Source organism: Zosterops lateralis (assembly GCF_965231275.1).
Source record: "Zosterops lateralis genome assembly, chromosome: 12".
In the NCBI taxonomy this organism is placed as follows: Eukaryota; Metazoa; Chordata; class Aves; order Passeriformes; family Zosteropidae; genus Zosterops; species Zosterops lateralis.
Genome location: NC_139772.1, coordinates 13,511,645 through 13,534,025, shown reverse-complemented (window position 1 = coordinate 13,534,025; position 22,381 = coordinate 13,511,645). Strand labels below are relative to the sequence as shown.

Sequence of the window (22,381 nt, the reverse complement as noted above, 5' to 3'; positions counted from 1 at the left end):
GATGGGGTTTGGGCAAGTATAGGGCAGCTAACTTGTCCTGAGAAAATCAGATATCCTAAATCTGATCTGTCCTGTAATTTAGAAAAAACACAGTCAGATGTTCCATTAGCCTCATCTAATCTACCACTCTTGATGCCGAACTTCCCTTGTGGATGTCCCTACAGGTTTTAGCAGAAAATGAATAGGATCTGTGAACTAGGAGGTTTAAAGAACAGATTAGTCCAAGGACATCACCCAGATATGTCTGCTGATACCTTGGCTACAAATCACTTAAAACATCCTGAGCAATGCTTCTGGAAAAAATTCTTCCAGGCCAGCAGGGACAGTCCTATGTGCCTGAGGGACCTTTTGCAGGATGAGAAATGTCATTCTTGGTCATTACTGCATTTTGGTAGCAACCTACCTAAGTGCCATATTTATAATGATCCCATAAAAGGAGGTCAACCTGAAATGCACACTCCTGCTCTTTGAGCTAAAGGTTTCACATGCAGCTGAGGTTAAAACTCAAACTAGCCATGGTGAAGCTAAAGCAGATATGGTTAAATAAACTAATTATTCTCTGCAGCACACAAATAGCCATGGCGGTTTCAATTTCCTGATAGAAGTATATGAGGAACTGGGTACATTTTTCAGAACCCTGAAGTGTCCTTAAAAAGGCACAGAGGTCAAACACCAAATCTGTGGTTGCCTGTGGGATGCCTGTTCCCATTGACGATGAGACCAGTGGATCAGCTGAGACCAAAGACCTGGCTGAATCTTTCCTCACTAGGTTACCTGACCTGGGAGCAAACCATCCAGTAATACAACACACTGGAGACCACAACTGGCAAGAGAATTCTCTTCTGGAGCACAGTTAGTTTAAGTGTGGGGGTTTCTTTAATACACTCAGAAATCCATTTAAAAATAAAGTGATCAAAGCACGCAGTTAAACTAGTGTCCAAGGACAGTCCCAAGATGTGATCTTTGTTTCTTTCTCCTGCCTGGCTTGCATTTAGTTATAATAAAACTGTGTTCAGACTCTGGTTGATTTTAAATCCCAGTAAGATCCATAAAACTGACTGGAAAAAAACCCACGAAAACAAACATTATAAGAAATCCCAAACCAACAAGTACCCTGCTTTATGGGGAAAGTTCCCTGTGCAGTGGAGGCTTGGATAGGATTTAGAAACACCATTCTGGGAACACTGAGCCTCAAGATGTGGTTTTCTACCAGCTGTGAACAATTTCTACCTCCAAACCTTGTCTAATGTACATTAATCTGCTTACGTTTACACTTTATATCCTGGTCAAATGCACCAGTCTAAGAGCTGTGTTCCTGAAGCTGGGACCACCAGGCTTTCAAGATGCCCTGCTCAAATACATACACACATCCCTATTTCACTGATATGTCCTTTTGTCCACTTTCAGGGCTATGATCCATATAATAGCAGGGACTGTGCTATTAACCAGCCTAGCAACAGAAGAATCTATCCCAACATAGTTATATAAAAAATGGTGCTTGTGGGATAGCCTGGGCTGAGGCAGGAATGTCAGGCAGTTCAGCTAACATCCTATACTGGAAACTTTTTGAAATTTTTTCCATAATATTTTTAAACAGATAAAACACGGTGTGTCATTAATTACCTAATGCCCTGTTGGCATGACAAGCATTGCAAACAAAAACAAGCAAAACTGGAGTCTCCTGGATAAATTCTCATTGAATCCAAGAAGATTTAGGACATAAGACAGCAGAAAATAAAAAACAGAAAGGGAGCTGATGGGAATCATCTCATAAAAAGCCCAAGAGGACAATGAAAACTTACCTAGACAGAACTCTGCAATCTTTTAGCTCTCTGCAAATGCCACAATTGACGTCTCACAGCACTTCATGCACTCAGAATGACAACAGCCCCAGCTCCACTCTCCTTTATGTGCGGAGCGGCGAGATTTGTTTAATGTGAGTGTAAGTGCTTTTTACCGGGCTAAAACCACCACGCAAACAGAGGGAACAGGTTAGACTGTAACCAAAATGAATACCAAGTAGCACAGTATGTGTTTGGGTAGAAATGTCCTCCTGCGCTCCTCCCTCCACCTGACACAAACAAATAAAGCCAGGGAAGAGCACTGCCACCCATGCTTGGCCACAGGCTTAGGGCTCGTCAGCACCTTCTGTGTCACCAGCAACAGTGCAGAGGTGTCTTGTGGCAGCCTTTGAGGCCAGATTTTAAGCATGTTTTCTCATACCTTCAAAGATATACATCTTGTCCCAAGATGGAGGTTTTAGGATTAGGTCCACAGAAGGAGCACGGAAAAGACCTTACAATGAAAGGTGCCTCTCACAGATCACATTAGAAGGGCACACTGTGGCAAGTGGTAGCATGAGAGGCTCCCAAAGCTCCCAGAGAGGCACAAAGATGAGCAGGCCCTAGTTCAACTGCCATCAGTCAGAGGGTCACAAGCATTAGCATCTTCTGAAGCATGTACAGAGAGCCACAGCAGACACACATCTCTAAAGCAGAAAGGGGATGGCAGAAGACATGCCTCCAGGAAAGATTTCCCAGTGCAAGTTGCCTGGCTATGACCACCAGGCTGTGGCAGCAGCTGTCAGTTTGGCAGTGCACATGCTGTACCTTACAAACCAAGAGGTCCAGCCATCTCAGTCTGCCCAAACTGGGACTTAAACACCAGACACCTTATCTCCATCCTAACCTTGCTCCCAACTTGCTCCACACTTTGGATGATCAGCTTAGTCTCTCTGACTCTACCCAAGCTTCAGACGGTGCTGTGCAGTCTCTGGCAGGGGGCAGAGAGCCTGTACATTATCCAGGTTTACTTCCACCACAGGGATGTGTACACCACTTTGCAGAATGGCACACACAGGCTTTCTAACATCCCAGGAATTGCTACTAGCAAGAGGCTTGCTGAAGATCCACAAACACGGGTCTGCAGCCCCACACAGCTACACCCTACTGCACTGTTAGCTGGCAACAGCTTCAAGTAGACCCAGAGTCTCAGTAGTGTGTGTGGAATGCAGAACGTGAACTATGGAGGCTTTTAGCTGTAAGATCACCCTCTCTATCACTGTAATTAAATCAGGTCCAGCACTAGGAACCTGGCAGCTGCTGCTCAGGAAGTCTGCTCTGTACTGTCCATTACCTCTGCTCAGCTCAGGTCCCCACCCAGGGCTTCCAACTAGATCACCAAGCCACACTAAAAATAGCCAGCTCACAAAACCAGCTCTTGGCTGTAGCCACTCCACCCTCAAAATACAGAGACTAACTATACTGCCTTCTGCAAACAAAGGAGAATTCACTCCTCTATCTATTTATAAGCTGCTTATTCACAGCTTGCAAGCACAGATTCTTTTCAGATGAGGAGCTTGGGGGAAGAGATTAAGCTTTTTCTGGTTCCATGCTGCACAGAGCCAAGCACTCAACATGATCATTCCTCCACCATCTGAGGTTTTTCTCCTGTCAACTCTCACCTCTAGCCTTGGGACTATCTTGCCCATCACCATGCAGAGCATGACACAATCCCACTACTGTGCCACAGTGAGAACACGAGTTCGTGGTAGAGCCAGGCAGGTGCATTCTGGTTAAACTAGCATAAACCATCTATATATTCATATCAAATGATTATACCTTCTTTAATCTAGTTGTGACTCGTAACACATCTGCAGGACAAAACCCATTTACTGGGCACTTGTCTATGCACACGTTTCCAGCTCTTGGCTATGCTGGAAGAGTAGAAATAATGAGAACAGTGAAAAGCATCTGGCTAAAGACCAGGTTAAAAGGATCCTGGCCTTTGCTTCTCAGCCCCACATCACATCCTCACTTCAGCAAGAGCTCCCACTGCTGCTGCCCAGTTTCTGGTAACTTCTCTGACATTTCCATCATAAAGTGTGTGTTTTTGACATCCACTACTGAAGCAGCAATACATTAGTCCATCTTTCATAGCTGGCTCAGTGAGCTGTCTGCAAGCTACAGGTTAGTTGACCACTACACTAGATAGCCAGAAGCCAAAGCTACATCTGCTAAACAACTCTATGTACCTTATTAAAAAGACTGTGGTTATTAAAAAAATCCTGTTTGAAAGTGCAAAAGAAGTATTAACAGTATTGAAGTGACAGAGTTCTCAGTGCCATTTGGCCACACTTACCAAGAAGAACTTCAGGTAGGCTAACAGTTCTGCCTTTCAATCCCATGAAAGACTGGGACAGCAAAACCTTGAAGGGTTCAGCTAACAGACCTGGAGAAGCACTGAGCCTTCAGCACAGTGGGTGGTGTGAAGGCAAATAATGTGCTGGCTTTAAATCCACCAACAGTGAGCAAGTGTCATTGCCACCTCCAGCAGTCCCCCTGCACCTCTGGGTGGCCAGCCCTATTATTACAGCACTTAAAGAGGCGCCACAAAGATACTGGCTCACCAGTGCCACACCCACAGCAACTCCAGGCCAAATTCAGCCTGGTCTTGCTGGAGGTGGGAGATCTCAGAGGGACCAGCTGAGCACACCACAGCCCCTAAGCCAACTCCCTGCAATGAACTGCCTGCAGGATGTGTATTCTGGTAACTGAGCTCCTCCTTCCTAAGTCGGGAAAAGACAGAGTTCCAGACAGTGTGCTTGGAGAAGTCCGTCTCCTTTTGCGGACAGGCAGCTGAACGGGTAAGGCTATCTTTTACAGTGGTACTTGGTGGAGAAAGGTGCATGAAGACTCTTGGTCAGCTCACAATGTGAGCAGTTACTGGTCAAAGCTACTGCTGTGGTGCTACAGCATCTCAGGATTAGACCATCCAGGAAAGACTCCCAGAAGCTCTCAAATCTCTGTTAGTGAAACAAAGGGATGGAGCGCAACACATCCCTCCTGCCTGCCCACATCTTTGATGGAATGAGTTCAACTTCTGCAGAAAAGAACCTGTGGCATTGGCTTAGCAAAGCCTCACAAATTCCAGGTCAGACCTGAGCAGCAACGAGGTCCCACTGCTCTGTGCCACAAAACACTCCAAAGAGCATCTCTGCTCTCTAGGAGGGCAGAGTGAGCAGAGGTGGTTCCACAACCAATCCCATGGGAAGAGTTTCATTACTAAAGAAAGACTAAAACAATTCTTGTTTGCTGTGTGCTCTTGAAAGGTATTTGGCAGATAACATCTGACTGCACTGAGTATATGCCTGCTTCCTTGCCTGTTTTAACTTATTATCTCCAACCTGTGGTCAGGCATTTTCAGAAGGGTTCATCCATCTCTATTCTTACCAGCCCCTGGTGTTCTATTTCCACATGAAACCACAAAATAGCAAGAAAGACATTTGTTAATGCTAGAAAAATATATCACCTGAAAAAAATGGCAAGTCAACTCCTCTCTTGGTTAATCCCAAGGTAAAGGTGCAGATGGGCTTGTCATCTTTATTCTTAAAAAAAAAAAAAATCACAATTTTACCTTTAGTTCTCCACTTGTAGTTGGTGTATTTTAATTAAGTGGAGCCAAAAGTCCAGAAAACTGCTCTTAAAATTGTCTTCTCTATTTATATGTAATTCTTGCACAGTCAGACCTGTTCACAACTGGCCACAGCTTATGACTAAGAAGTCCTGGCAGTCATGACTCTGTTTTATCAGACTTTTGCACCACACAAGACAATAAAAAACGACAACGGGACACGTGATAGACAAAAGAGCCAAAAGGTGGCTTAGAAGAGTAAAGCCATTTGACTTGCTTTTGTAAATAATTTATTTCAAGTATTGGGATAATGGGTGTGGAATTAGGCTGTTAAGCATTGATCAAGATTTTACAATTCAAAGTTCAGAGCAGCAGTACCACGAGCCCTGCTGAGTGCACACACAAAGGCAGTCCTGTTCCCTTTTTAACACATCAACATTTAGAAATCAAATACTGGACCTAGATACATCAAGAGCCACTCCATGCTAGCTTAGTTGGCCAATTGCAATATTTTGTCTGTACCGTGCTTTGATCATATCTATTAAAGAAGCCTTTGAAAACCATAACCTTTATAGTATTAGCAGAGCTCAGAAACTTTAATAGCTGCACATCAGATAGGAAAGAAGGAATAAGTGCAAAGCCATGGAGGACCCAAAACCAACAGTGCCTTATACAGAGTTCTCAAGCCAAGTGATTAGAGCTTTCTTCCCCATTTGAAGGGATCCTGGAACAAAGAAGAGTGGACTTCTTTAGTCCTCTGCCTCAAGTTAGAAGAAAATTGAAATACTGTATGGATTTTAGTTTCTGCAACTACTCCACAACCAAGAAAAAAAACTTTCTCCTGCTATATTCATTTAGGCTCCTTAAGCTGGAGAGAGCCACATGTATTTGAGCCATGGCATACAGTCTTCTTTCACGCTGGCAGGCAATGAATATAACCTGAATTAAGCAGAGAACATGCTACACAGCTTCAGCATGCACTCAAACACCATACAATCAAAGAATTATGTGTGTATTCCCCACCCCTGCCCTTGCTAAAGTAATCAAAGCAGTAAATTATCCTCAGGGGCTCTGTCAGATCAGGTCTCAAAGTTGATCATTTCCCTGCACAAAAACACAAGCTTAGCTTAAAACCAAAACAAAACATAAAACTCATGCACATTTTCCCCATTCTCCTAGGACTCTTAAGTTGCTGTGTTGCTTAAAATAAAAGAAATAATAAAAAAAAACTTTAAAAAAACAAAGCACAAAACCCCATATTATTGTGCTTTTCATGTCACGCAAGAAAGAAAAGATTATACTGTATAGTAATTCAATCCAAAATTGCATCAAGATTACTTCACCAGTTCAGCAAAAGAACTGTGTCTGCATAGTCTGCCAGAGCTCCTGACAGGAGTCACAGCAAGCAAGAACAGAAACAGTTACACAGCCTGCCCCCACACTCCTCTCTCTGGACCAAAATGTCGATCCTCTTCTTCCAGTGACAGGTAGCAACTTGCACTGTAATCCACTTACTGAATTTTAAAAGAGAAATGTTCTTTTCACAGTGTTTGGTTGAGATAGTCCATAACTACTTTGTTATCTTCTCTTCATTCCCTCCCTTCAAACCTCCCAGCTTGTGATGGCAACAGGGAGTTGAACCAGAGCAAGGCTGTGGATGCACGGAGCTATTCCACACCACCCTGCCACCCCCTGCGCCCTCATCTGCACCCACATGTCAGAGCTTATCTCACACTGGGCTGGAAGCTCCTGGGTGCAAAGGCTGCCTTTCTGCCTTGCTGTTTGCACAGCACATAGCACAGAGGCCTTCTCATGCTGATAGGCTTCAGGTGTTTTAACAGTACAAACACAAGTTGTGCAATGCCCTGGGGATGTCAAACAGCTGGGCTCTCTCAGTCCCTGCTTCTCAAACCACCCTGCAAATAGGCAGTATTTGTTTGTGCAAACTGCACCAATGTGTGAGGAGATCAGAGCCTGCTGCAGCCAACAAGCATTCCTCCCAGCTAAGTCCTTGGAAATCCCCCTGCATAAGGAGTGCCTTAGGAAATCACACAGCGATAATGGTGTGCACCTAAACATTCATCACTGGTATCATCAATTAAGGCTTCTGTTTTACAGGTACCCAAAATATCCAGCTCTCTCTCAGCCACAGAAGATAAGCCTGATTTGCCTTAAAAAAGGAAGTTGAACCACCTAAGTGAATCCACCTGGGCTAGTTTTTTGACTGGGGAAGAAACAATCAAGATAACAGTAAAATTCATTACATTTTTCACCTCTGTTGTTTTCAACATAATTCCTTGTTACACAAAGCTGTTCTCCAGCCTGCACCAATGATGGGGCACCTCAGGGAGACTCCCAGCACCTGCTTTTTGCTCATCTCCATCTCTTCCCACTCTGGGGGCTCACCTGTAGTCTTGGGTAAGGGTGACACAAGACTCCTCCTTCCCCAGTCTGGCCAGGAGTGCTCCACCCTCCTGCTGCACCTTGACCAAATTTGCATCTTCAAGAACACTCTTCATCAACTGCCTTGAATTCCTGAGCAGCACAGCTGCATCCTGGAGGGATCACAAGAGTGAGGTGAGCACTTACTGCAACCTACAGGCAATGAGGGAACAGGCAAAAACCAGCACCTAAACCAAAACACACCCAAACTCCATCTCACCTGGGCCTGCTCTAGGAAAAGAGATTGGTTCCCACAGCTGTTTCTCTCCAGCCTGACAAGCCTAAAGTGATAAGCTGCGCTCCTTATACCTTACCCACCAGGCTAAAATCGTGACCAAATTCCCATCATTGTTGTTCCATTCATTTGCTGGGCATAGAAGAAATAAGCTTTCCAGCCTCACTTCCCACTTACACCTAGCTCCTGCTCTGAGAGCCTTGAGACAAGGTGCACATGAAGGGTTTGTGGATATACAGATGTGTGTAGGAAGGCCACTACCATATCTTCCCATCATTTACTATTGGGACCCTCAGTGCAGAGCTGGCAGCAATCCTCTAGCATGTCAGGAGTACAGCAGCTTCTCAAGAGCATAAATAGAAAGTTTGTGACCACATAGGCTTGGCCTTCGTCCTTTCCTCTTCTTGCCCACTTCCAAACTTGTGTACTGGAGGCAGCAAAACTGGAGCCACAGCACAGAATTAAGCTGTCACCTAATTTTATTCCAGGCCATTCAAGCCGACCTGATGTGGCACAGCCCAAGGCAGCTGCTGTGTATCTGGCCCACCAAAGTCTGTACCACCTACAGAGCTCTGGAGCTGCTGAGAATGCACCCCGGTGCTGGAGCAAGCACCTGTCAGCAACAAGCCCAGCTGGAGAGATCTCCTTGGTGACACTGAGGAATCAGACTATCAGCTTCCAAACCCACCCAAATATCACTTCATTTGGATTAGCTTCTACTAGTACTGAGAAATCCTGCTACTACTACTTGCAAATTCAAAGCTACAGCTTTTCTTCAGCAATCCAGACTCATGCTCTCTTCTGTCTCAGGTCAACCTGTGATCCAAGGTGTGTAACATACCTCAGCCTTTTCTGGTAATTTTGCAGATTCCACTTTATTAATAGCTCCCTGAAGAAAGGCACAAACACCATGGCATTGTTGTAGCAAGTATTCCAGCTTCTACAAGAAGAAAAGACCAAGGCAGAGATCATTGTCTTAAAACTGACAGGAAAGGTCTTCTGAGCTTGCAGAAGCTTAAGAGTACAAAAATCAAGAGAGGATCAAACATATTAATTCAAGGGTTCAATTATATCATTCAGTGAGACTGTATCAGCAAAAAGAGGCCCATAAGAAGGTTCAGATGCATCACACTAGACCAAGGCCTCTATGCAGACCTTAGAAACCTGCATACTCATGGCTCATGCTTTAAAGAAAAAAACTCCCAGTCCACTTATGTCTCACATTCTTCTATTAGCATTTCTTGTAATTTTCCATGAAGATGAATCACACTGCATGAATTTCAGAAAAACAAAACACAAAACAAGTACTTGGAATTTTTCTACTTTAAATCATTTCTCTTCATGCTAAAAGTAGTGTAAATTAAAGATCAGGAAACTGGAAAGCTTCCAAAATTAAGCACCTTAACCTATGGACAAATTTGAAATCCTTCCGCTCTTCAGGGTTGGGGGGAAGCAGGGAGAAAAACAAACAAAAAGTCCAGTCATCTCATAAGGGTTCGTGAGGCATTATTTTTTAGAAAAGTTAGTAATATAAAGCCCAAATACTGTCAGATGCCACACTCTAACCACTTAAATCAAGAGAAGGGAGAAACAGTTATTCCAAAATAACTGTATTTAAAACAAAACAAAAAAGCAGTTGTTTGAATCTTTACTGAATTGAACTCCCTCCTCCCCTGGAGTGCTGGAACACCGCCAGCAGTGACAGATTAGCAGGCAGGATGCAGGTGAGATCACTGAGACAGGAAATAAATGCTGTTTGCCACATAGCTGCAGAGCTAAAGGAGCTGAGCACACGGCTCATTATCACACACAGTATAAACAGGCATTCCGTACAGAATCATTCCCATACTAACTCCCTTTGGTAATGTTTTACATGCTAAGACAAGAAGTAGCCTGATATTATGGTCCTTCCTTCAAGAATTACCCTTCTGCACACACAGAGCACCTCAGTTCTCAAGGTATTCTCAACTCTGTCCATTAAACTAGTCCATAACTTCTTGCAAAGTTTCTCTGCTCTGTCACTGACAAATAAACTTCAACTTCTCAAAGTCAATCCTCGGCACCAAGATTAGGCCTCTGTATCTCTACTGCATCAGCATAGGTTCATACAACTCCTTTTAGATGAAAGTTAAAAAAAAAAAAAAAGGGGTTCTAAGTAAGTTGGAAAAAATAAGTTAACATTTGGCACATGCCAAGCCTATCTTCTGAAGCCTGCCACCAGCACCACAGTGATGTTATCAGTGACATCTTAATCTGCTTCAAGTGTTGCACTTTGCCACACACCACTTTGCATAGCGAGGTCAGAGCCAAAACACCACTGGATCCTCTGGAAGCTGAGATGACAATTCTGTCAACCACCAGGGTGAGCAAACTCAATGTGAAGACAGCCAGGCTTGTGTGCAGATTTACAGAGATTTGATCCTGTCTAGTCTTGATGTGCCAAGTAACTCAATAGAGCCTTTAAAGACTCAACAAGCACATGGTCCACAGCACTCAGGCTCCCTCCACAGCACAAGTGCACACAGAGCTGGGTACTGGTACTATGGATGCTACCTCTGCAGGCTTCTGGCAGTCTGCACACACCCTGCTGCTTGGAAGTAAAAGATATTCCTAGAACAACTCTGAACTGACTATCTGGAACTTCCAAGTCTCACTCATGCAAGGACTGCAGATATTACCAAGGAATAATAGCTTGATCTGGAGAACTTGCTCCAACACCTGAAAAGATTTAACTCATTATTACACTCAAGCTCTACATTGTTAGCCCAATGGTAACATGATACTAACACCTTCTCCTGAGATTAATTTCAGATGTCTGTCCTCCTGTCTAACTCAAGAGGCACTGCATATCACAACAACACAGGATTCCATTTCAGATTTCACCATATTTTGAAGGCAAGAAAGAATAGAAAGAATTAATGCAGTTCAAGTAGATGAGGAAAAAACCTAAAATTTTAGTTCCTGAAGTCATGCTAAGAGACCACAGTGTGTACCCATCTTATGAAGACAGTATTAGCATTTTTTTGATACCAGAGATTCATTTGCACTCACAGCTTTATAAGAACATTGTTTTTTAATGCTTGTAGGTTCAGCTGTTGACAGGTTTCTCTTGTTCCCATCTGTTACCATGCCATTGCCTCTCTCAGACACCAAAGCACACAAGACATCCTACTCACCCTGCGGAAGTTTAGCCAGTCCTGGTGGCTGTATGGGAAGCTCCCTTCCAGTTCTGGAGGCAGCTGTGAGCTGTCTATGTGCTTATGGAGGGATTTCATAGAGGTGAGAAGTTCAAACTGCACAGGAATAAAAAGGAAAAGAAAGAAGTACACTTGCATTAGGGTGTGAGTACTGGAGGAGGAAGGGAAGGTTAACAAAAGGCAGAATCTATAATTTCTTTATCTATCTTGCACAGAAGCACAGTATGCAGTGTGTAGCTGCAATATCATTACAATATGAAAGAAAAAAAAAAAACAAAAAAACAAACAATTTGATCTTAGAGCAGCTTGCTGAACAGCTTAGTGAGTGAACCCTGAAGGAATGCAGGCCACAACACGCTGTTTCACCAGGCAGAACATCTGTGATGGAAGTCTGGCAGCAGCCAGCCTTCTCCAGAGCCAGTACCTCCTGGTGTAAGCAGAGCAACTCCCTCGTATGTTCCCACAGTTGTGCTGTGATTTGCATCTGTTTGGAGAATCTGGGAGGTCGAATCCAACCCCCAGCTTCCCCATCTCACTTCCTGGAAAAGAGTCTAACAGAGCAGCCTCTGCCCTGCCCTCAACTCTCCACTCATCACAGCAGCTATTTGCTCCAAGAGTTTCTTGGATCTTCACACAGGTAACTTGCCTTCTGCAAGCCTGTAGGACCTCAGAGCATTTCTACACTCACCAGAGCAACAAGTGCTTCTGCAGGTACATGGAAGCCAGCCCAGACACAAATTCAGGTGCAGACATTGAACTCCCACACACACACACAGTGTGAAGTTTCTACCTCCTTACAAAATTGTGATGATGCTTCCAATTCCTTCTGCATGCCCATATGTTTATTAGCCTTTCCTCGGTTCCCTCCTACACTCTTTGTGTTTGTTCAATGTGTTTAATGTCTTCTGTAGCTCCCCTGCATGCACATGCCTGCAGCCTCCATTCTGACTCCAAATTCTTCCACATGGGGGCAATAAGGAAATGGACTAATAGCATTTTTTATTCTTTAGCCTTTTGGGACACCACCCAAAAACCTGATGCCTGTCACATCTTCATCCACAGGAGCCAAAAGGGAGCTCCTAGCCTACTCTGAAGCCTACAGAGTTTCAGCAGGCACAGAGTTTCAGTCCATTCCTGTAGCTTGCAACAGTCTTGGAGCACAGAGAGAGGATGAAGTCTGATCCTCTGTTCATTCACCACAGAGTGGCTGGGAGCCTACATTTCTTACAGAGCTATGGAATACCAAGGCAGTTTTACTGTTAGTGGGAGAGTTCATAGCATGTGATAACTTTCCCTCCTGTTGGTCTTTCCAGACATTTCAGCTACAAAGGGAACCTCACATAAATGCCCATTTCATCTTCCTCTTCTTGCAGAAGTCTCTTAGCCTCTGGCAGTAGCAGGTATGAGACCAGGAAACAGAAGAGATGCAAAATGCAAGAAAGAAACAAGCATCTTCAAAGGTGGAGTTCAGGATTTAGCAAAATGTGATCTCTTCCTGACCACGCATTTCCCCCCTTGTTAATGGGAGAACATGAAAAGCATCTCCAGCTGATTGTGCAGGGCTCCTCCATACAGTTATCTGCATTCCCAACAAACCCCCTGCGTTCTGAGTGCCCAGCAAAGTGACGCAATTGTGGCACAAATGTCACTGATGGACGTGGCAATAAACAGAGCATGACAGGGATCTGTTCAGCTCACATAAACACTACAACCCAATAAATACCACACCCACAGAGACCACAAACACAAAAGACAGAGGACACCTACAGAAATTTCATGTGAGAATAAACATACATCAGTGACAAGGAATTTGCTGTCTGGAGGGTTAAATTAAGGATATCCAGAGTGGCCCAGCAAACTCCAGATAAATGGTTCCATTACCTGTCCTGCTGGTGGCTTCTCCATCCGAAAAGTCAGATCTCTTTCAACCAGAAGCAGTACCCCATGAATACAGTGAGGATTCACATCCTACAATAAAACAAGAGCACAAATCCATTACTGATCTGCCTTGGATACTAACGAGAATGCTCCGCACCAGGTTCATACACAAGTTTGCAATTTATCCTTCAAAGGCATCTACAAAGCCTGGAAGGCAGTCACCAGAAATTAAAGGCCAGTCTACAGAGTACCAAGGTGATGTCTTTAAGGTAGTTCATTTGAGATCAACCAATCCTGCAATATTTAAGGAAGCAATGGAAAAGGTCAGGTGTTGGCTGTACTAAAGAAGCTCTGCCTTCTGCACAGGGAAACGAGCCAGGGAAAAAAAAAAAACAAAAAAAAAAACCAAAACCAGAACTAAAAAAAAAAACCAAAACCAAAAACCATGTTCTGTGTCCAAGTTTTTTCCTGATAACTTTCCTGGTCACTTCACCTAACCAAAAGGAAGTGGCTTTCCCCCCTCCACCCACAACCCAGTGCCAAAAACCTCATCTTGTCTCTACTTACTGCCAATTTACAGTCAAGTACTTGCATCCTGTTTCTACTGTTAAACAGACAGAAATTCCAAATACAAGGGATGTCTGGCAGCTGTAGTTCAATCTCAGTGATCCAGAAGTAGCTCTCCAATTATAGAAGCATTCTACAGGGAAGTGTGAAACAGGCAGAGAGGGCAGCAGCAGGAAGAGGGGAAACATGGCAGAAAGGTCCAGACCATAGAGACAGGGCTCCCTACACATGTGATGCCTGGACCAGGAAAGCAAGGAGAAGTGCCATTTAAGCTGTTGTGCTACATGATTAAACAAGAACCATCCCATTTCGATGTCTCCTACGTGGTCTTTGCCTCTGCAAAGATCTCAGGAATTGTCAAGCAATAAATCCTTTCCGGTGCTGCTCGAGCTGCAAGGAACCTGCCACACAGCAGGCCACAACAGCAAAGGAAAGTTGTTTAAATAAACAGCTCCAGCAGTGAGTAGGGTTAAATATCTGCCAGGAGCAGCAGAGCCAGAGTACAGAGAGAAGTGGACCAACAGAGACTGAATGACCTAACCTGACACTGGACCCAGTTCAGCAATTAAGAAACAATGCAAACACAAAGAGCCCAAATTCTGCAAGTGAAAGCAGCAGCAGAGATTCCAGAACAGAGGAAAAAGACCATTCTTTAATCCAGTCCTAAACCACAATTCTTTTAAACACGCAGCAAAAAAAAAAAAAAAAAAAAAAAAAATCCCAACTGAAACACCTTCCAAAACCATGAGAGGTTTCTAAATTGTCTCAAATTTCTCCAAAGTGAATTATTCACACTTTCGCTGTTATTTGAACACTGATCAAAAGGCCAAAAATGATTTACTGCATAATTAGGCTGCATTAGGTAAATACTGGAGAGAGGATGGGGAGATATTACAGCTATTATCACCAGCTCTGAATTTATCTGCTAGAAAGTACTGAAGGGTGAAGACTGGACACAGCTTCAAGACTGAGGATGGTACTAAACTAATTTTTCTTACACAATCCCTTTTCTATGCCAACAGTCACAAGATGTGTAATCTGAGTGAGGGATAAAGGTAGTGATGGTGTAACAAGTGGTTACCACAATAGCCAAAACACTCATGTTTGTTACTCCTGAAAATAGAATCTGAAAAACCATTAATAAATAAAGCTGTCAAGGGAAAAGTTCAAGGTTTTCCAACTCAAGAAGAAATTGTATTTCCAAAGAAATCAAGTACTTTTCACTGTATTTTTCAATTTAAACAGCTAAGAGAAGTCAGTCTCATCCTGGATGATGGATGGAGCAATCCAAAGACTGAAACAGTTTATCAGGAACATTTCAGGAGACAAGCAGAGCTGGGAACAGCAGGATGCCACTTGAGGAAGCTTTCCTGCAGCTTTAAGCACAATCGCTTGCCACCTTTGCTAACAAAACCAACTACACAGAAGCAAAGAAACAAGAGTTCCACACATATACGCGAACTCCTCACCTCCAAAAACAGGTACAGTGTGGACAGCACAGAATAGAGGGGAATCAAGAGGAGCTCAGACAGCACCAGGGTAAATACAGATCCTTACATTATTATTCTTTAAAAAGTGAATTAGATACTTTCTTCAATGTTTCTCAGACTGAAGTTCCAGTTTTCTGGCTTCCTGCTCCAAATGGAAACCCATGACCAGACTTAACAACACTGGCACAGTCTGAAGGACAGGCTGCCAGGAATGTTTGTGCAGATGGGAGAGTCCCCAGGCACCTCAGTCAGCCTCAAAGTGACCACTCTAATGGAGTAGCAGGAGGTCCCTGGTCTTTAACACGAGACCAAAGCCCTCTGTACTTCTGCACTAAAGTGAGAATGCAAATACACACCTTGAATAGAAAAGTTTGCACAGAACTTCTCTGCTTTCAAATGGTAGACTGACTCTTCCCAATCCAACACACAAACACAGCTGATTACAGGATTAAGCCTTCATGCTGATATGGGAAATTCAAAAGAATCCCACTGTATTAAGACACAGGCAGAGGGAAATCCCACAGATACCTGCTCACTGAAGGCAGGGCACACATTCCACTGTTCATGCCCTGCCTGCTCACTGAGCAAAGAGATCAGCCTAGCAGTTCTGAGCAGCACAGTTTCTCTTAAGAGTTGCCCTCCCTCAGCACAGAGCTTACTGGTGACAACCTGTAAGTAAACATTACAGCATTTATCCCTGCAAAAATCTTTGCTCCAAAAGCATCATTACGCAGCTTCCCACAGGAACAAGCCTGATCTATTCCTGCCACATGTACACTGTGCACTTCCCTTCACCTCCGCACAGAGCTGCCGGAGTTCCTCCTGCTTCCTCCTGAGATAGCGCTGCAGCAGCTTTTTATTCTGCCCCACTCCCTCTGCTCCAGCTGCTGTCTGGGACACAAAGATTTCCCACCCACCCGATACTTTAAAAAGAAGGGGGGAAAAAAAATTCTTGCAACTAAATACAGCTGGTCCTGCCCTGAAGGCAGGGCACCAGTTACCAGGTGGTTCTGGACAGAGTAACTGACAGACTCCCAGTGCTGTAGGGAAAACTAACCTGCGAGCACCCAAAGTTGTCTACTAGCACTTAATTCCAATCATGCATTCATTCTGGAAAGATGGAGAAGTGGAAGAAAGATTTCCTCAGGCTGACATATCTTGACCCAGGAACCTCTGCTCCCCAGGAGTCTCTCTAGGCTTAAGAGGTCCCAGCAGGAAGGGACTCTGCATTAGGGCATCTGATCTGTGCTTCCCCACTGTGAAGAAGTGCTTCCCATTGATGGGTTAAGAGGAAAACACTCCTTCAGATTTGAACAAGGCAGTGCTGGACCTCAACATTTCACAGATTCCAGCACATTATCATAGTAGGCTTCACAGAAACTATGTAAGTAAAGTCATGTATAAGCAGAGTGCAGGGCAGCACAGAAATGAGCTCTAGAGACAGTCTGCCAGAGATAAAAGACACTTAGATGAGCAAGGAATTTCAGAAAGGACCCCGAGGAGGTGATCTGCTGTGTAAACTTAGAGGCATAACAGTCAAGGTTTTCCCATTCAAGAAGAAATTGTATTTCCAAAGAAATTAAGTACTTTTCACCGTATTTTTCAATTTAAACAGTTAAGAGCAGTCAGTCTCATCCAGCACTGATGGAGCAATCCAAAGACTGAAACAGTTTACCAGGAGCATCTCAGGAGACAAGCAGAGCTGGGAACAGCAGGATGCTGTTCAGTGCAGTCACTTCCAGGCCAAACTTCCTGCTGCACTCTGGAACACTTAGATTGCCTCACTTGTAGTTACACTCAGTTTTCTGTATTACACTACCCTTGTTCCAGAGCAGAGAACATTGCCATGGGAGCACAGAGTAAATGCTGAGGATCTCCAAAAGGCTCAGAGGAGACAGGGATTACTCCTATGCCATAACTAGGTAATGAGCTTCCTGAACAGGTCTCTTTTACAGAGTCTTCAGAAGAGTCAATGTAAGGATCCAGAAACCATAAGCAGACTAATCAGCCTCTGTCAGTCACTGTTACCTGAAGCACACACTTAGGTCCAGCAATCTGTCTTGCAGCACACTAAACTCTGTTAAATAACTGTAGCACCACCCTGATAATGAGGTGCTCAGAGCCAAACAGCCATCATAGCACAGCAAAAAGCTTCCCCCTCCCTCATTTCAGAGAGGAAACTTAAGGTTAAAATGGCATTATTACCATGCTTGTATGAGAATTGAGACAGCAAGAACATGTTACTAATTTCCAAATCAGGCCACTAAGACTGCCATGCAACTTACATGGACAGTGAAATGCTCAAAAGCTTTAGCAAGCCCACTGCCATGTGGGCAAAGCATAAAAGAGAACGTATTTTTTTGTTACCTCTGCAGAACTGAGCAGGGCACCAGATTACTCCTTCACCACAGAAAATGAGCACGCTGATAGAGCTCACAGCTCCACCCAGCCCAGGAAGCAGGAGGACAGACCTCTGAGTCAGACTCAACTCTCAGATGTGGCACTGAAGCACATAAACCACAGACATCAGCTTCATTAAAACATTGCCCTGTTCCAGTTTGCAGAGTTTGAGTCCTGAGAGACCTAAGCTCTGATTTAAAAGGAACACCTGCTTAAACAAGATTAGTCATCGCTACAACCCAGCATCTCCCTGGCTTTCTAACAGCAGCAGATAGTTTCTATCTGGGAGGGGGGGCAACACAACCCACAGGCTTCCCAAGTGACTGATACGAAAGCCTTTGACCTGAAGCAATATAGAGTTACAGCACATCCGATTCTAATCATTCACCAACAGCCACATCAACAGCTGCACGTGCTTTTCCACCTGGCATGGCAAGCAGCGTCCTCCCCTTCCCATGCAGGCAGAGGCCTCTCTTACTCCCTTCTCTGTGACAGGCAAAAATCCCTGCACATTTCACACAGACCCTCAGTGCAGCAGACAACACCTCCAAGCAAGATAATTCATGACAGTACTGAGACTGGGGTATGGGCTGTTCTCAGCACTGAGATAAAAGCAAATTTGGAGGGGTAGGGAGGGGTGTTCTCCCCTAACTCAGACTTGCTTAGGTTTTTTTGCTTTGTCTGCAGTCTGGCAAGTCCAGGTCATCCTCCTAAAGCAGGGCTGGGTGTGTGCCTCCACCTCCCAAAGCCAATTGAAAGCCAGGTGGCAGATGGAGGACATAAGCAGCAGATGGAAATGTAACATCCAACCACGACAGCAAGGCAGCCAGTGCTCCTCTGCCCAAGCTCGAGGCTCACCTGCAACGTGCTGAACACCTTGAAGAGAGCAGGAACGGGCGAACAGCGACGGGCATCCACAAGAACAGTGAGACCCAAAGCCTGACATTCTGGTCTGCAAGGACAAACACAAAAAGGTCACCTTTGTCACCAATGAAAATTAATACGACTATGGAAACAGAAACTGTAGTCATGGCAAGGTGAAAAAAACCAGTACATTATGGCTTTGTAATAACAGGAACTAACAGGGCACCTTTTCCTAAACAAAACACACACAGAAACCACCAACTGATTGCTCACTTTTTACCTTTGCCGTTTGATTCTATGACTTCCACCCAATTTCCCCCTTCTCCTATTCCTAGAATATGTGTCACTGATGGCAAGGGTGCTCATGTCAACTGGATAATACACACAGGAAAACCAATCCTTCCTAATTGTGTTCAGGGACAAGCTTGGTTTCTGAAGCCTCACTGCTTCAGAAGAGCAGCCAGTATGGAGCAGGCCCAATGCCTATCTCACCCAGAAAAAGATTTGAAGGGAAATGCATAAGAAACAAAGCATGAGTTTCTCATGGGTTAAGCCTGCTCCTCTTATTAATTGTTTAAAGGCCTCAAAAAAAAAAAAAAACACCACTATCAGAGTTAGCTTTACCTCTTCTTATTTAATCGTCTAAAGGTGAAACATAGTGATGAGCTGGTGAAGAAGAGCCTGTCATAGTGAAAGGCAGAGAAGCTGCAGCAAACTCCAGCCTGCAGACTCCAAAAACAATTTTCAGCCAGACATCAAGTCAGACTCTCAACCCCTGCAGATCCTCCTTCCTCTAGCTTGGAGGCCTGGCCCTAAAATATCATGTCACAACACTATCACAGAGCTGCTGCATGACTGCCCCATGATAGCTCCCAAATCCCATTTCCTGAACCAATGAAGGATAGCAAGAATGGCTTGGATTCATGGCAACACATGAAAACATTCAGTACATACCCAATTATATCGCATCATGTGCACATGGCATACACAGAATAGGTCAAGTACTTGCTGAACACAAGCAGGAGATTCCCACCTGTGTAATTTCAGGACTGTCTGGACCAAGTTCCTAGGCCAATAAAGTCAACCTCCTTCCATTCCTGCCTCAATTCCCACCTCCCTGAAAGGCACAGTGTCATCCCAAGAGCATCACAAACCTGGGGATGCTGTGCAAGTACAGAAGAAGGCGTACAAGCTCAGTGGTGTTGCAGTGGGGGTTTAACCAGGCTGTGCTCCTTGTCGTTATTATGGCCACTGCACGTCCTGATCTGTCTCTTGTACCTGTAAAAAGAGGGGGGGCGGGGCAGAAATCACACAAGTAATTCAACAGAGTCTGTTCCAGGTATGTATGCCTCATATTCTACCACTAAGACTCCACCTGGAAATCCTCCACAAAACTCAATATAGCGTATGTTGCAGATGGTAGGAGGCTATAAACTCCCAAAGTACCCAAAAGCTGCCCCAGAGTTAGGCAGATGAGCTCAGCTTGTCTTTCTCTCATGGTAGTGTTAAAATTTTTACTGCCGTCTTCCACCCCAACAGATGTTCTGGCTGAAGTTGCCTAACGATTATCTTGAGAAAAGCAGAAATCTCATAAATTCAAGATACAGAGTCTCACCTTCACATTGCTGTCACATGAGGGAATGCAGACAGGTCTGCAGAACATGCACTACGTAATGAGACTGGGCACATGCCGCAGGCTGAGCCCAGAATATAACCAGTCAGCTCCTTGAAGCAAAGCCCTGGAGCAGGAGCCGAGAGCTCCTCCTCAGGCTGCAGAGAGGACAGCCCAGCACAGTCCTGCCTGCCTATAGCTCTACAAGGGCAGAGGCAGTGCCAGGCTTTTGTTAGGTGCAGAGCTTGCTCAGTGCCCAGGGAATAGATATAGCACAGTACGGGCAACCCAGCTGAGTTGTGATACACTGAAGAAGTAGAAATCTCTCTGCTTCAGTTACCCAGGAAGAACAATGCTTCTCTGCCACCCATTTTCCAAAAGCCTGAAGTCACAGCTTATCACAGGAGGAGAAAAACCTAACAGTGGCAGTTTTGGAATTATGTCCAGCCTCCTCTCCAGGTGCAAAAGCAGGCTAAAGAGCAGGTGGACACACCACTTTGGAAAGCCAGAACTGCCTCTGAGACTCAGAATTAGGCAGTACCTGCAGTGAGCCTGCTCAAGGAATTGTGACGGTAAGTCATCTGGGGAACAGGAGGGACAACACCTCTTTTGTGTGAAAAGTAATTTACAAGAACAGGAGCCTCTCCCTGTCAAAAGAACTGTATTAGAAAGATGGGGAGGGCAGAAATCCCAAGCACAAGACAAAACCAGAGACTTAGAGAAATCTGTTTCTTTCTCTCCTTAACTCTGTTGCTACCACAGGAGATAGTGTGCTGGACCATCTCTCTCCCCCATCCCAGGGACAAGCACGTGAGTTGACAGGTAAAACAGACACAGATGGACAGCCTCAAGCACGGAAAGCTGCCCCAGTGTGATCTCAATCTGTCATTAGGACATGAATCGAGTCAACGCCACAGACACAGATGGACACCATTTTGAAGCAGGGCTTTCTCCCTCCCAGGGACCAAAACTGACACAGCCTGTGACACAGGCTTTCTCCTGCTAACAAAAATCTTTCATCATCAGTGTAATTCAGGAGGATTTTTATTATTCCTGAAATACTGTAGCTTGGATGCTGCATAATCAAAGAGACGGAAAGAAATTAGAAAAAGCTCAGTAACATAATTTGTTTCATAAGCTAAGGGGACCATCACAAAATAAAATAAAAAACCAAAGCCCTCAACTACTGGAAAAATGGCTCAATAAAAGATTTTTAACTCTGAAAGCAACATCTCCTGTCCATCAAGCAGGTTGGGCATCACCAGAACTTGATTAATCCTTGAACTTCTATCTAGTAGTCTGGGAATTGCCTGATAAGGTCAAAAAAGCAACCAGAACCACCAGGGCTAGGTGTTCAACAATGGCATAATCCAGAACTGAAACTATTCTGCAAGTTTCGGCTAACTCCATCAGCTGCTAGTTTATTAATTAGTTCTTATTCACCATTCATTATAAAAGTTATTCTTTCTAATGTAATTACTGTATCATTACCACTGACTAACATAAAGCATTGAACTGAGTTGTGAGTACATTCCCTCAGGTGTGAGGACTGCCCACTGAAACCTCAAAGAGGCAGAGAGGTCAATCAAATCTGATAGTGGTTGTACAGGAAACACAACTCCTTCCTTAGAGAAAAACTCCCTTGGAAGCAGTATCAAACCCAATCCTTGCTTCTTGCAGGCATTTGATACCCCTTCATCACATATTCAAATGGTTTTGTCTCATTTAACAGTGGTACATTATGACAGGAATCTGTGACAAATGGAGCGTTTGGTAGCATGGCCAGGTTCCTGCAACACCATGGACTGAGAGCTTCTCTGAAAGACCCTCTCTAATCCTGTAACTTCTTGGGTTGTTATATACAGCATGAAAATGTCCAAACTGATCATAGATCAGAAGATTAAAAATTCTCCTTTGGAATTTGTTGTAACAATTCATCTCCTAATGCAAAGTTACATGTACAAATGTACCATTATTCTGCCCTGCCCTTGGTTTTCCATTTCACCTTCTTCCAGAAGCTGGCAAAGTTTTAACTCCCTTCTTCCTTCCTGGCACAAAGGTGATTTCACCTCTTTCTTAATTATCCTATGAGATAAACAACCTTCCAGTCTCTTATTGTAAGACACCCAGTTTGGTTACAAGAAAGGGCTGCCACCCTTCTCTGCACCACCTCTAATATTTACCATTTCCTTTTACAATAGAGACGAAACTATTTCAGAGGCACCACCAACAAGTATACAGAGGCAAAAAATCAGTCTCTAGTAATTCCCTCCCCTTTACACAG

The 22,381-nt window shown here is 44.3% G+C and overlaps 1 protein-coding gene across 5 annotated transcripts in view; it reads right to left on the bottom strand.

Annotated features, from left to right (window-relative positions):
* PLEKHG4 (pleckstrin homology and RhoGEF domain containing G4) overlaps positions 1-22,381 on the bottom strand; it is an 86,083-nt gene that overhangs the window by 35,130 nt on the left and 28,572 nt on the right. For 4 of the 5 annotated variants that reach the window (XM_083870116.1, XM_083870117.1, XM_083870118.1 and 1 more), the window contains 6 exons: positions 19,640-19,763; positions 18,480-18,573; positions 13,168-13,254; positions 11,266-11,382; positions 8,931-9,029; positions 7,819-7,967 (listed from right to left, as the gene is read on the bottom strand). In XM_083870116.1, coding sequence (XP_083726242.1) covers positions 7,819-7,967; positions 8,931-9,029; positions 11,266-11,382; positions 13,168-13,254; positions 18,480-18,573; positions 19,640-19,763 — 670 coding nt within the window. Of the gene's footprint in view, positions 1-7,818; positions 7,968-8,930; positions 9,030-11,265; positions 11,383-13,167; positions 13,255-17,588; positions 17,623-18,479; positions 18,574-19,639; positions 19,764-22,381 lie in introns of those variants that run through there. The other variant, XM_083870120.1, reaches the window with a different exon arrangement.